The 15,594-nt window shown below is 37.8% G+C and overlaps 1 protein-coding gene across 1 annotated transcript; it reads left to right on the plus strand. All coding sequences in view use genetic code 12, as the record gives it.

Annotated features, from left to right (window-relative positions):
• Positions 1-10,850: 10,850 nt before the first annotated feature.
• Positions 10,851-11,456, plus strand: PSN45_000642 (uncharacterized protein; the record flags this gene model as incomplete). The annotated part of the gene is made up of 1 exon (XM_066157495.1): positions 10,851-11,456. One exon carries the CDS (start codon positions 10,851-10,853, stop codon positions 11,454-11,456), a length of 606 nt encoding a protein of 201 aa, XP_066013592.1.
• Positions 11,457-15,594: the final 4,138 nt, after the last annotated feature.

Here is a 15,594-nt window from a genome sequence, read left to right on the forward strand (position 1 = left end):
CAGACCAAATTGTCCGTCCTTTGTTCCCTAGTGATACACAATCAAAAAAGGAATTGAATTATGCAGAAATATTTGGGATTTGCCTTTTTCTTACTTAAGGTATTTATTAACTGGGAAGGATGATATTTAAATACTACAGAGCCCCGGAATACAACCCAAAACATCTATAAGTTTCCGCTGGAGGCACGGGGACTAACCGATAACCAGCTAACTGAGCCTTTTTGGCAATTAGACAATGAAAATTGTGGACAGCCCAAAGATCGTCATCATATGATAATTGCAAGCGGAACTAAGATGACTTGCAGCCTTCTGCTGGCCAAGAAAACTTCCTGCATATAAAGATCAATTTTTTTGGGGAATTGGTTGAGCTGGTTTTGAATTCTAATCTGCCTACATGCATGTACCAAGAACTGCTCGAGCGCTTAAATGGGTAATATTATGTTGTTCAAGTGACATCATTCGTTGTATCTACGTATCTATTTATATCAGTTTCGTAACTCAAGTGAGATGACATATATGATCACGTTACTTTCGTGTCTGGTGAAAGTGAAACTAGAAGCCCCCCAGGTGGTCCAGTCAAAGTTACTGATATTGAACTAAGCCTGTCCTTCCACCCGAGTCAAATAGAGTATAATTCTCAGATTCTGCTAATTGAAGAGAAAGTTCTTAGAGGGTTACAAATTGCTTTTAATGTTCGTAAACTCTCACAACCAGAAACGGGTTACACATGCACATATTCGGTATTCTGCGCATATGTGATTTTTATAGAGCAATTTCCAAGGCGTATGATTCCGAAACAGGTTCGTCCCCCCCTGCCTTACTTGTGTGCAGTCAGACCTATCTTCGGACAAGAACTATCTCTGGCTTCCGCATGGATTTTTACTAATCGCACATATTTGTCATATCTAAAGAGGTTTTCCAATTAAAAAATTCTAGGCATACGCAAGATAAATATGTATATGTCTTATGATTTCCTAGTTTACCGCATCTAGAGGTAGTCGTGTAAGGAGAGATGGATTTCATCTTTTTGTGTTCTAGTTCGAACCCCTTCAAGTTGTTTCGCTCCTATCTAACACTGCTTTTTTGGTGTACTCACTATCTAATGTGTTCCAGTTGAGTTGCTGGCATTGTTGAGATATGTAGTCAAAGCCGAACAAGAGGTACCATCCATAGGAAAGAGGGAACGGCTAAAAATTACTTTCTTTTGGATAAGGCATCTCCACCTCCATATTCAGTAAACCGAGAAAGCATAGGACACACATAATTGCATCCTGTATATGCCTAAGAACAATGCTTGAAATCTCTGGCATTGTAACAAATCTAAGCATGTAACAAACTGAGAGTCGAATCTGACGGGAAACGTGCGTGTCCGAAATATATTCCTGCCTACACCCAGGGAAGGTTGGTGACAAATGTGTCCAGTACTCGAATTGTGCCCAGTACTGGGCCGAGTACTGTTTCGATAGCTCAGACTTTCCTTCCCAAAGTCATTTTGAATATGTTGTTTATGCTGGCGTTAAGTTATCGACTCTTCATAAAACGATAACAGTAAGAGGAGTCATCTTTTACATCAGTGTCAGAGTCACTATGTACCGAAACCTATCCGAGCCATTACTTTTAGCACCAGTTGGGATTAGTGAATGTGGTATATGTTGTGACAGTAGCATCCCCAGTAGAATTTGTACATGGTTCGGTGGCCCACAATCGAAACTCTTCAATGTGGTATGTGACAGACAACGGTCGTTTTACCATCATCACTAGTTGTTGTGGTAGTGGAAGGCACCTTGCAGGTACATGGCAAGGTGATGGTGGTGACATATATTTCCGTGACAACAGGTCCTGTGGTAGGCGTTATAGAACCAGTCCAATAAGTGGTGATGGTGAGGACACTTGTAGAAGGTGCTGGGATAGAGGGTGCTAGACTTAAAGGAGAAGCAACACTGGAAGGTGCCCCTGTTGAAGACGGAGTGTTGGAAGATGAAATTGAAGTATTTGAATTCAACCAGAAAGACAGGCTTGACGAGGTAGTGCTACCAGGTGGTGTAGTGGATGAAATAATGGTGGTCGTAGTTCTTAGTATATCCTTAGTGATAGTTGCATCCCTCTGAACCTGTTACCGTAAAATATTCAGCAACTATTCCGGTCCATATAATGATGGTGGTAGTTAAAAAAGGACATAATATGCCATCAGCGGTTGAGCTATACTAGTCAATATCGTCTGTTGGTTCGTTTCATCTGGGTAAGCAACAAATATTGTCAAATTGCAGTTGTCAAAACATCAAGGTCATAATGAAACATGTTTCTTTTGTAGCTTGCCGGGGTATCTTTAAAGAATGCTTGAAATACTATTATGATATATGAACAGGTATATTCTCTTTTACCAGGACCCCTAAACTATTCCTATTTCTTCGGCTATTGCATCTCTACTCCCTTATCAGTCTTCAGCTTCGATAGGCTGGTTAAATTTTCTACTGACGCGTGCGCACACCGATATTGCTTGCTTGGTTTCTTGACCCTACGTGTTTGTAGCCAATCGCGCGTGGATTTACTGGTCATGGTTCGTAAATTGTATATCCTATTGTGATGATTGGATTAATATATTTCATGATGTTGATGTAGATCATTCTAAGAGACAAACATTGAATTCTTTTTTAGAAACTTAATTAGCATCTGACCCATTCGCAAAATGCGAAAAGGATAAATCCGGTAGCTACGGTACCGGGTTTTTTAAATGAACAATGCATAAAATCGTTCAGGCGTTTCATTTTTCAGGCTCTAAGTTGCAGCTTATTTTCATTAAACATTGAATTAATGAGGTTACTGGAAATACTATTTTAGAAATTATTCATACGATCCCCAGATTATCATGCACATGAATGTGCCTCTCTCGGAAAAAACCAAAAAACAAACAGGTAAACACTGGTGATTGGGAACACCGGGTATGTACATGTATTATATAATCAACTGGCAACTAATTGCAGACGCACCTCCGCGCCTTAAATTTTGCATTGTCTATTAAAAAACCAGATTGAGTGGGATGTGCACGCTGTCCTTCTCTTACTTATGAGAATCACAAGATCTATACTTCAAAAGTAGTCTTATTCTTTGTGAAGCAACAAAACGGTGGTGTGTTCGATTGTCTTCATGTTTGGAAAATTTGCAACCTAAATAATTGCCTTTTCCTGAAACAGTGCAGTTCTAGTATGTTTTTTTTTTCGTACCCCCTTTGTTGTCTCTAAACGATTATTGCCAGTGTACTGCACAGATATCTTAACTCAGGATTCGCAGTAAGAATAGTTAGTTCAAGCTTCCTGTACCGCTTATACAGTGTTTCCAGGATGAATAACACACCTCCAATATCCGAATGTCGCAACTCACATATAATTAATAGCGCAGTTTATGAAGTTGAATAACGTAACCAAACATATTCATTTACGTTTTCTGACTTTTATAATATCGCAATCTGGCTTCTAAATTATCACATTTGTAGTCATATGCTGTCGTAACTTGAACCACCGATTTTTCTGATCCAAATATTTTGTATAACGCTCTCTTCACTAATGTTTAACGTACTCTGCTCGATAAAAATGTCGCATAGCCCTGTAAATTAATTTCTCGCCCCGTTTACAATCATATCGCACCAGAAGGTTTTCACTATTCGCACCTTAAGTATTATAAAGTGCTGTCTTCAAAAATTTGAATATCGTATTAGGGGGTTATAGAATATCGTCAATTGATCAGTTCAGGAATGACAGAAGCGACAACAGAATACCAATTCGTTTATGACGATGGAGACAACAATATGGTGGATGAAGCAGGTAATCCAATAATTGACCAAGGAGATATTGATGATTGTGTTCCTCTCGAGACTTTAGTAGATTTGACTCAATATCGTGAACAGGTAAGGAGGGAATTTGAACATAATGCTAATCTGGGACTGATTCCAAATTCTTACAATGGCGATGACCCAGGTAATGACCCAGACAAGACTCCTAAGGGCAGTAAGCCTGTGAAAGCAAAGAAGGAATGCACCCGTAACTATCATCTCTATAGTTCTAAAGATAGAGAACAGTTCTTCGACCTCTGGATTGAGCGGCCAGGGTGCTCTATTGCATCAATTGCTAAGCAGTTGGGCATAAAACCCAGGAATGCACAGAGATGGGTTAAGGAATACAAAGAATCGAAAGAAAAGGTGTTACCGGAACCCAAGCCAAGAGGAAAGGCAGCCATATCTAAACTTGACGAAAGTCATAAAGAGTATTTGAAAGAACTCATTGATCAAAATCCATCTTCCACTATAAACGACATGATGGAAGGATTATGTGAGTCTTTCATGGATCTCAAGGTCAGCAAGTCATCCTTACATGTCTTTTTGAAAGACGAATGCACTATGAGCTTCAAAGTTGCTCGTAAAGAGAGCGTTGAAAGGAATTCAGTGAAGAAGATCCAGGAAAGATTTGATTTTGTAACCAAAGTATTAAACTCTGACGTTGACTATTGCTCCAATTGTGTTTTTATCGATGAGGCCGGTTTCAACATTAACATGAAACGTTCCGGAGCCTGGGCAACTAGAGGAGAAACGCCTATAGTTAAGACACCAACCACTAGATCAGAAAACAGAACCATTTTAGGCGCTGTTTGCTACCACGGGGTAGTTCAATTGAGTTTGAGGAAGCCAAAAGCCCAGTCGCTGAATAAGAAACGGAAGATTGATGAAGAAAAGAATCAAGACACCTCTAGAGGCACCGTTACAGGGCACTATAAGAAATTCCTTCTTGATTTAATGAACACCTTAGACCGGCATCCTATTATGAAGAATGCTTACTTGATTATGGATAATGCTAGTATCCATAAGAACCAAAGCATTTCAAGAATCATTCAGGCCAGGGGCTATAAACTACTTTATCTCCCACCATTCTCTCCAGAGTTAAACCCAATTGAACAATTCTGGTACCAAGTAAAAAGTAGGTTGAAGAGGGAAAAGCTCCTCCAAAGAGAGACTCTTTCATTGCGTATCAAAGAGGCTGCAAATTCTGTACCACTTGAATATATACAAAATAGTATCAAACACTCCCAAAACTGCTTCTCTACGTGCTTGGAAAAGAAGCCTCTTTAGTCCACGTTATACGACAAAAACGACTTCATCTTGCGATATTGATTTAGTACAACAGCGATATTCATCAACTCGCCATGCGATATTAATCTGTTACGGTGTGCGCTTTTTGCTTTGTTTGCAGTGCGCCATTTTTAATTTTCTACCACGAATTTCGTTCCGAGGCTGGAACGAAATTCATTTATTTTCTTCGAGTCATTGAGACTTACTCTATAGGTCTTTTTTAGTATACAATACACGATATTTTTATATATGAAATCACGTAATTAGGGGGCCTTACAACCGTCATTCATAAACTTACACCGCGATATCCAGGATCTGTGCATAAGTCATTACCTTACTCTACTGGCGATATTGAAAACTGACAGGAGCGAAATTGAAAACTACCTAGTCGCGACATTCGGATATTGGAGGTGTGTTATTCATCCTGGAAACACTGTATGATAATTGCAAGCGGAACTAAGATGACTTGCAGCCTTCTGCTGGCCAAGAAAACTTCCTGCATATAAAGATCAATTTTTTTGGGGAATTGGTTGAGCTGGTTTTGAATTCTAATCTGCCTACATGCATGTACCAAGAACTGCTCGAGCGCTTAAATGGGTAATATTATGTTGTTCAAGTGACATCATTCGTTGTATCTACGTATCTATTTATATCAGTTTCGTAACTCAAGTGAGATGACATATATGATCACGTTACTTTCGTGTCTGGTGAAAGTGAAACTAGAAGCCCCCCAGGTGGTCCAGTCAAAGTTACTGATATTGAACTAAGCCTGTCCTTCCACCCGAGTCAAATAGAGTATAATTCTCAGATTCTGCTAATTGAAGAGAAAGTTCTTAGAGGGTTACAAATTGCTTTTAATGTTCGTAAACTCTCACAACCAGAAACGGGTTACACATGCACATATTCGGTATTCTGCGCATATGTGATTTTTATAGAGCAATTTCCAAGGCGTATGATTCCGAAACAGGTTCGTCCCCCCCTGCCTTACTTGTGTGCAGTCAGACCTATCTTCGGACAAGAACTATCTCTGGCTTCCGCATGGATTTTTACTAATCGCACATATTTGTCATATCTAAAGAGGTTTTCCAATTAAAAAATTCTAGGCATACGCAAGATAAATATGTATATGTCTTATGATTTCCTAGTTTACCGCATCTAGAGGTAGTCGTGTAAGGAGAGATGGATTTCATCTTTTTGTGTTCTAGTTCGAACCCCTTCAAGTTGTTTCGCTCCTATCTAACACTGCTTTTTTGGTGTACTCACTATCTAATGTGTTCCAGTTGAGTTGCTGGCATTGTTGAGATATGTAGTCAAAGCCGAACAAGAGGTACCATCCATAGGAAAGAGGGAACGGCTAAAAATTACTTTCTTTTGGATAAGGCATCTCCACCTCCATATTCAGTAAACCGAGAAAGCATAGGACACACATAATTGCATCCTGTATATGCCTAAGAACAATGCTTGAAATCTCTGGCATTGTAACAAATCTAAGCATGTAACAAACTGAGAGTCGAATCTGACGGGAAACGTGCGTGTCCGAAATATATTCCTGCCTACACCCAGGGAAGGTTGGTGACAAATGTGTCCAGTACTCGAATTGTGCCCAGTACTGGGCCGAGTACTGTTTCGATAGCTCAGACTTTCCTTCCCAAAGTCATTTTGAATATGTTGTTTATGCTGGCGTTAAGTTATCGACTCTTCATAAAACGATAACAGTAAGAGGAGTCATCTTTTACATCAGTGTCAGAGTCACTATGTACCGAAACCTATCCGAGCCATTACTTTTAGCACCAGTTGGGATTAGTGAATGTGGTATATGTTGTGACAGTAGCATCCCCAGTAGAATTTGTACATGGTTCGGTGGCCCACAATCGAAACTCTTCAATGTGGTATGTGACAGACAACGGTCGTTTTACCATCATCACTAGTTGTTGTGGTAGTGGAAGGCACCTTGCAGGTACATGGCAAGGTGATGGTGGTGACATATATTTCCGTGACAACAGGTCCTGTGGTAGGCGTTATAGAACCAGTCCAATAAGTGGTGATGGTGAGGACACTTGTAGAAGGTGCTGGGATAGAGGGTGCTAGACTTAAAGGAGAAGCAACACTGGAAGGTGCCCCTGTTGAAGACGGAGTGTTGGAAGATGAAATTGAAGTATTTGAATTCAACCAGAAAGACAGGCTTGACGAGGTAGTGCTACCAGGTGGTGTAGTGGATGAAATAATGGTGGTCGTAGTTCTTAGTATATCCTTAGTGATAGTTGCATCCCTCTGAACCTGTTACCGTAAAATATTCAGCAACTATTCCGGTCCATATAATGATGGTGGTAGTTAAAAAAGGACATAATATGCCATCAGCGGTTGAGCTATACTAGTCAATATCGTCTGTTGGTTCGTTTCATCTGGGTAAGCAACAAATATTGTCAAATTGCAGTTGTCAAAACATCAAGGTCATAATGAAACATGTTTCTTTTGTAGCTTGCCGGGGTATCTTTAAAGAATGCTTGAAATACTATTATGATATATGAACAGGTATATTCTCTTTTACCAGGACCCCTAAACTATTCCTATTTCTTCGGCTATTGCATCTCTACTCCCTTATCAGTCTTCAGCTTCGATAGGCTGGTTAAATTTTCTACTGACGCGTGCGCACACCGATATTGCTTGCTTGGTTTCTTGACCCTACGTGTTTGTAGCCAATCGCGCGTGGATTTACTGGTCATGGTTCGTAAATTGTATATCCTATTGTGATGATTGGATTAATATATTTCATGATGTTGATGTAGATCATTCTAAGAGACAAACATTGAATTCTTTTTTAGAAACTTAATTAGCATCTGACCCATTCGCAAAATGCGAAAAGGATAAATCCGGTAGCTACGGTACCGGGTTTTTTAAATGAACAATGCATAAAATCGTTCAGGCGTTTCATTTTTCAGGCTCTAAGTTGCAGCTTATTTTCATTAAACATTGAATTAATGAGGTTACTGGAAATACTATTTTAGAAATTATTCATACGATCCCCAGATTATCATGCACATGAATGTGCCTCTCTCGGAAAAAACCAAAAAACAAACAGGTAAACACTGGTGATTGGGAACACCGGGTATGTACATGTATTATATAATCAACTGGCAACTAATTGCAGACGCACCTCCGCGCCTTAAATTTTGCATTGTCTATTAAAAAACCAGATTGAGTGGGATGTGCACGCTGTCCTTCTCTTACTTATGAGAATCACAAGATCTATACTTCAAAAGTAGTCTTATTCTTTGTGAAGCAACAAAACGGTGGTGTGTTCGATTGTCTTCATGTTTGGAAAATTTGCAACCTAAATAATTGCCTTTTCCTGAAACAGTGCAGTTCTAGTATGTTTTTTTTTTCGTACCCCCTTTGTTGTCTCTAAACGATTATTGCCAGTGTACTGCACAGATATCTTAACTCAGGATTCGCAGTAAGAATAGTTAGTTCAAGCTTCCTGTACCGCTTATACAGTGTTTCCAGGATGAATAACACACCTCCAATATCCGAATGTCGCAACTCACATATAATTAATAGCGCAGTTTATGAAGTTGAATAACGTAACCAAACATATTCATTTACGTTTTCTGACTTTTATAATATCGCAATCTGGCTTCTAAATTATCACATTTGTAGTCATATGCTGTCGTAACTTGAACCACCGATTTTTCTGATCCAAATATTTTGTATAACGCTCTCTTCACTAATGTTTAACGTACTCTGCTCGATAAAAATGTCGCATAGCCCTGTAAATTAATTTCTCGCCCCGTTTACAATCATATCGCACCAGAAGGTTTTCACTATTCGCACCTTAAGTATTATAAAGTGCTGTCTTCAAAAATTTGAATATCGTATTAGGGGGTTATAGAATATCGTCAATTGATCAGTTCAGGAATGACAGAAGCGACAACAGAATACCAATTCGTTTATGACGATGGAGACAACAATATGGTGGATGAAGCAGGTAATCCAATAATTGACCAAGGAGATATTGATGATTGTGTTCCTCTCGAGACTTTAGTAGATTTGACTCAATATCGTGAACAGGTAAGGAGGGAATTTGAACATAATGCTAATCTGGGACTGATTCCAAATTCTTACAATGGCGATGACCCAGGTAATGACCCAGACAAGACTCCTAAGGGCAGTAAGCCTGTGAAAGCAAAGAAGGAATGCACCCGTAACTATCATCTCTATAGTTCTAAAGATAGAGAACAGTTCTTCGACCTCTGGATTGAGCGGCCAGGGTGCTCTATTGCATCAATTGCTAAGCAGTTGGGCATAAAACCCAGGAATGCACAGAGATGGGTTAAGGAATACAAAGAATCGAAAGAAAAGGTGTTACCGGAACCCAAGCCAAGAGGAAAGGCAGCCATATCTAAACTTGACGAAAGTCATAAAGAGTATTTGAAAGAACTCATTGATCAAAATCCATCTTCCACTATAAACGACATGATGGAAGGATTATGTGAGTCTTTCATGGATCTCAAGGTCAGCAAGTCATCCTTACATGTCTTTTTGAAAGACGAATGCACTATGAGCTTCAAAGTTGCTCGTAAAGAGAGCGTTGAAAGGAATTCAGTGAAGAAGATCCAGGAAAGATTTGATTTTGTAACCAAAGTATTAAACTCTGACGTTGACTATTGCTCCAATTGTGTTTTTATCGATGAGGCCGGTTTCAACATTAACATGAAACGTTCCGGAGCCTGGGCAACTAGAGGAGAAACGCCTATAGTTAAGACACCAACCACTAGATCAGAAAACAGAACCATTTTAGGCGCTGTTTGCTACCACGGGGTAGTTCAATTGAGTTTGAGGAAGCCAAAAGCCCAGTCGCTGAATAAGAAACGGAAGATTGATGAAGAAAAGAATCAAGACACCTCTAGAGGCACCGTTACAGGGCACTATAAGAAATTCCTTCTTGATTTAATGAACACCTTAGACCGGCATCCTATTATGAAGAATGCTTACTTGATTATGGATAATGCTAGTATCCATAAGAACCAAAGCATTTCAAGAATCATTCAGGCCAGGGGCTATAAACTACTTTATCTCCCACCATTCTCTCCAGAGTTAAACCCAATTGAACAATTCTGGTACCAAGTAAAAAGTAGGTTGAAGAGGGAAAAGCTCCTCCAAAGAGAGACTCTTTCATTGCGTATCAAAGAGGCTGCAAATTCTGTACCACTTGAATATATACAAAATAGTATCAAACACTCCCAAAACTGCTTCTCTACGTGCTTGGAAAAGAAGCCTCTTTAGTCCACGTTATACGACAAAAACGACTTCATCTTGCGATATTGATTTAGTACAACAGCGATATTCATCAACTCGCCATGCGATATTAATCTGTTACGGTGTGCGCTTTTTGCTTTGTTTGCAGTGCGCCATTTTTAATTTTCTACCACGAATTTCGTTCCGAGGCTGGAACGAAATTCATTTATTTTCTTCGAGTCATTGAGACTTACTCTATAGGTCTTTTTTAGTATACAATACACGATATTTTTATATATGAAATCACGTAATTAGGGGGCCTTACAACCGTCATTCATAAACTTACACCGCGATATCCAGGATCTGTGCATAAGTCATTACCTTACTCTACTGGCGATATTGAAAACTGACAGGAGCGAAATTGAAAACTACCTAGTCGCGACATTCGGATATTGGAGGTGTGTTATTCATCCTGGAAACACTGTATTACAAGCAAAAAATGGCAGATCAGCACGTTAAAATGAATCTTCAAGCACCAGAAACAAATGATGTTGCGGTAACTAAGGATAGCTATTTTACTGGTGAAGAGAGCTTTGGTACTATTGGTGTGAATGCAGGTGTGTTTCCTGTTGGCTTCAGAGTTAATTGTGATAGACTTGAAACTGTCGCTGATAAATGTACTTCAAAAGCTCAGAGTATTGACATTAACAATCCAGTAAACGAAAAGAACTTGCTGGAATGGAATAAAGATGAAAAAGCCAGGGATTCAGAGGGTGTCGACCAAAGTGATATATCCTCCCCCTGCAACAATGAAAAGGGCCCTTTTACTGTTGTAGCGGAGGTTGTTTCACTACCTGTCAACATCGCTAGTGGCACTGAAAAAGAAGAAAAAAACAAAGATGATCCGACGTTTCTGGAGCACGCTACTTTGAGAAAAAGCCCTACTTATTCAAGTATACTTTCCTCCAGAATCACATTCTACGAAAAGAACCAGGAAACTTATTCAAGACCCACTAAGCCTAGACCTAGACCAAAGGCAAAGTCAAGAGGAACATTAGTCAATTCCATGGTTCTGAAATTTCAGCAATTAGAAGCTGTCGTATGAATGAAGAGTTCCATATCGGTGTTTATTCACCTAAAGTACTTCCTGGTAATGGCTTGGTCCCTGATGATACTGATGTTCGCTATGATAATGATGCTGCTGATATGTGAGTAGGTTGGAATTATTCACCTTTATTCGACCCCATCCTACTCAGATATCACCAACAGAAGAAATTATAGTTAACATGATTGTCCTCAGATCCATGCCATTGTTGTGAATGGGATTTCAAAGGTTTACACACTCAACATGACCATAATCTGATGGATTGTAAGCTTATTGCAATTAACACCAATACTATACGACCCCAATAACCTTGCAACTCCAACAGAAGAGGAAGTGTTGTACAAGCCCCTACAAAATCCAAGTCATGACGGAGGCTAAATCATGATGGGTCTTCAGTTGGATATGATGAGACCACTGTTGATATGCAAGTAGTTTGGAATTATTTCACCTTTATTCGACCCTAGGCTACTTTCATAAATACAGTGTGCTGACCATAGACATCCACTGATCCTCAGATATTAGACCACTACTTATACTGCTGTTGAAAATCCACAACAGGCAAACACCGGTTGCTCTGTAGCCTCATGAGACACGCACCACAGATAAATTAGCAACACAATAACTATTCAACATTGAAGTATAAAGGCGAAAAGGAATACCTGATATCTCATCATGTTTTGGAACCAGACCATATCCTAACCGTGATCCTTAATATTATTTACTGCTTATTTACTAAAGTTAATGAATTCAATTCTCAGGCAATGCAATATCGGCACGCGCCAAACATGGTGATTAAACAGTCATCATATAACCTTCAACACCAAACTAATGAAACCACAACCTTCCCGAAAATAAATAAACGAAGTGAAGTGATTTGATAGTTTTAAAAGATTAGATGTATGCTTTATAAGTGAACGGTTTCACTTCATGTTTCATGTCATAGTCTGCAAACATCCTTCTCTTCTATTTGTACGTGGGCTTTGTACCATAAGATCTTACAAAACTAACCTCTAGGCCCCAAAATTTCTTCATCTCCTCATATATCATAATTGAACATAAAAAATCGAGTCAGTTAAAGGCGTCTTTAAGTGTCTCCTTAATCTGCAAGAAAACTACAGGGAAAGTTATCTGTTTGGAATCGAAACTGCATTTCTTCTAGTTATCATCAATAACTGAAAATCTAAGTTATTATGCATAATAGAGAACCTATAACTAGTAAACTTTCTACAACTACCATATTATCCCAAAAATATTGTACTTTGATCTCCATATCAAATTTTCCAAGACTGATCAACATTAATTCCTTGCCATTACCTACTTTTTTAATAGTTTAAACATTCGTAAGTTGATTCACCACAAGTCTTTTAAAAGATACCTTAGCATTGCAAATTCAACACATTTCATAAGAGTGTACATCCATCAAATAGACCACACCAACATACAAACAAGAGTGCTAAAAGAAAACATCAAACGTACTTCGAAAGTTGATAACATACGAATAAGTATAATTGTAGAATTAAAGAATAAAGGCCAGTGTCTGCTTCCATTTCATAACATACATATTAATATCATGCAAATTTAATTCATTAAGTCTTGAAGGGTGATTTTTTATATTAACTTATTCACACTCTGTTTATATTCGCTACTTTATTGAACGATTCTATTGATAACACTACATAAAGCTACTAAAGTTTATGAGATATCTCAGCAATTGATTAACATTATTAATTAGGTGTTCATTGAATCCCCAAAAAAAGAATGCTACCAGAAATATATTTTAAAAAATTAATATATGGTTGAGAGAAATCGAACTTCGAATCTTTTAATTCAAGTCGTACTTTGGGTCTCAAATCAAGAAACTAAGGCAAGCTACGAATTGATATAAGCATCAGATAAATTCCTCATGTGTACAATACATTCAGTCGCAACAAAGAAACGTATAAATAAAATGATGATCTGCTTCACTTGCACTTCAATCGAATCTAGAAACTTATTACAAGTATGTAGTCTACAATAAATTAATCGCACTGATTATAAGCATACACATACATATTTCCTTCTTGCTTATTCAATGCTTTCAAAAATTGGTACTTTGGTTCACCTAAAAATGGGGTATTTGTACATGAATTTACCGAAACGTATACGAACCAATAAAAGAATCCCATTCACCAATACAACCTATACAAAGCGTTTATAGGAATAGTTCTGATGTAGGCTTGCATAAAGACTTTGAATAAATGCATGAACATGGTACAAGCGATAATAATCTACATCTATCAGTGCCATAATTCATAAAGAACAATTTAAAACTGTGCACGAATATGAATGCACCTTATGTGATTTAAATTAGATATATTTAAATCACATATCGTTAGTAAATCTGCTCTTTTAACACAACGCATTCTATAAACGTATTTAAGTTGTTGTCTTGTCTTACAGTAGTTGACTTTGTGGTTTGATTTGCGATTAAATTATTTATCTATTTATGAGGTTAAACCTATAGGATACTTGTAAAGAAACTAAAAAATATGGAATATAATACGAAACTTTATTGGGAATTAGGATTCATCCACCATTGTTTTTTAATAAAGCAATTAATTAATTAGCTTGATTTGCATGGGTTTATGTTTTGGATAGGTAAATTGATTTGTACTTTGCGATTTGGTCAACTTGCACTTCACTGTCATTTCATATTGAAAATGTAAAAGATATAATGCTTGGATATATGCTATTAATACCCAAGTATATCATACTGAAGGGTCTGAATTGGAATTGTTTTGGTGTAACTAGAGATGCTTGAATTTCTACACTAATATTAATAATCTAACAGTCTAATCTTGCTTTTTTCGATGAAAGACAGTCTTTGGTTTGTTTTCTTATCATAGTTAGGTCGTATAGTACATTTGTTTACGGCTTAGAAGGAGTAAGATGTTTGTAGATTGTATTCTGAACTTTTTTTGGTTTTACTTACGTGGTAGTAGGGTGTTCCTATCATTATTGGTTTTGTATTTACTACAGTATCTAACGGTTTTGCACAAGTTTACTAGAGTATTTTGTTGAAAATTCTAAAATGATGTTTGGAGCTATATATAAAGATAGTTATCTGGTTGATTCTTCCAGTTGTCATATGGGCACGTCAAGTTTTAAGCAACAAGTATCCGTGTATAGATTTCAAGCAATGAATTTTGTTTATTAAATAAATACTATTCGTTAATTTTTTGGTTGAGTTTTTTAATTTCGGTATTTTCTTTGTTTTTTAATAAGATATTTGATGGCTTTTATTGCTGAAGAGCTTATGTTATAGTGTTTGTCATATTTGGATTACTATTGACGATGGTATTGTGTCTAGTGGTGATGTTTCCCTACTTGGAAAGGTCAAGGGGTGAAAAGTCTCTGATAATCTTAATCGATTACTCTTTTCTGCATGCTTCTGTCGAGACCTGAAAAGAGGTAAGCAAAAAATTTCTGATGTCTATATGTGGTAGACTTTTAGTCCTCCTTGAAGTTAAGATCCAACTTTTTAGATGTGGAGCAATAATAGAAATGGGACTCTCAAATGACTTGTGTGTTCCACCCCCTTCTAAGAGAATAGACATAAAAGGGTAACGAATTCGGTAACCCATACACCAACTGAAGAATGGGTAGTTAAAAGTAACTGTTATACCTGGATAAACGTACTGAAGGGTCCTAATGGTAGAATAATATAGGATGTGAGACCTTGCTGCAGGAGTTTTATCTCAACATATAGATAAATTTTTTAAATTATACTCTTTGGCTTACTAACTTTTTGAATTTTTTCGACCTTATTCTGATCTGCTTGCGAGAGTGACATAGAACATCACGGCACGATCGATGCTAATTGGAAAGGTAAGAAGAAAAAGAAACCCATAATATAGAAATAAGAACTTAAATGAACATTGAGGGAGTTGAAATTAATTTGCAATTGAGACATCTAAGCATACATAACAATATTCAGGAATATGACAATCCTGACTGGAACACGCCAAATAGCATTGGCAGAGCCAGGTTGGACTGTTCATCAATAAATAGATATATCTTTGGGCAATTTCTCGTACTCCCTGACAACCTATCAACATATTCTGTGCCTGGGGCTTATAACGAATTTCCAGCTCTATCT

The sequence above is a fragment of the Yamadazyma tenuis genome, chromosome 1 (assembly GCF_029203305.1).
Source record: "Yamadazyma tenuis chromosome 1, complete sequence".
Classification (NCBI taxonomy): domain Eukaryota; kingdom Fungi; phylum Ascomycota; class Pichiomycetes; order Serinales; family Debaryomycetaceae; genus Yamadazyma; species Yamadazyma tenuis.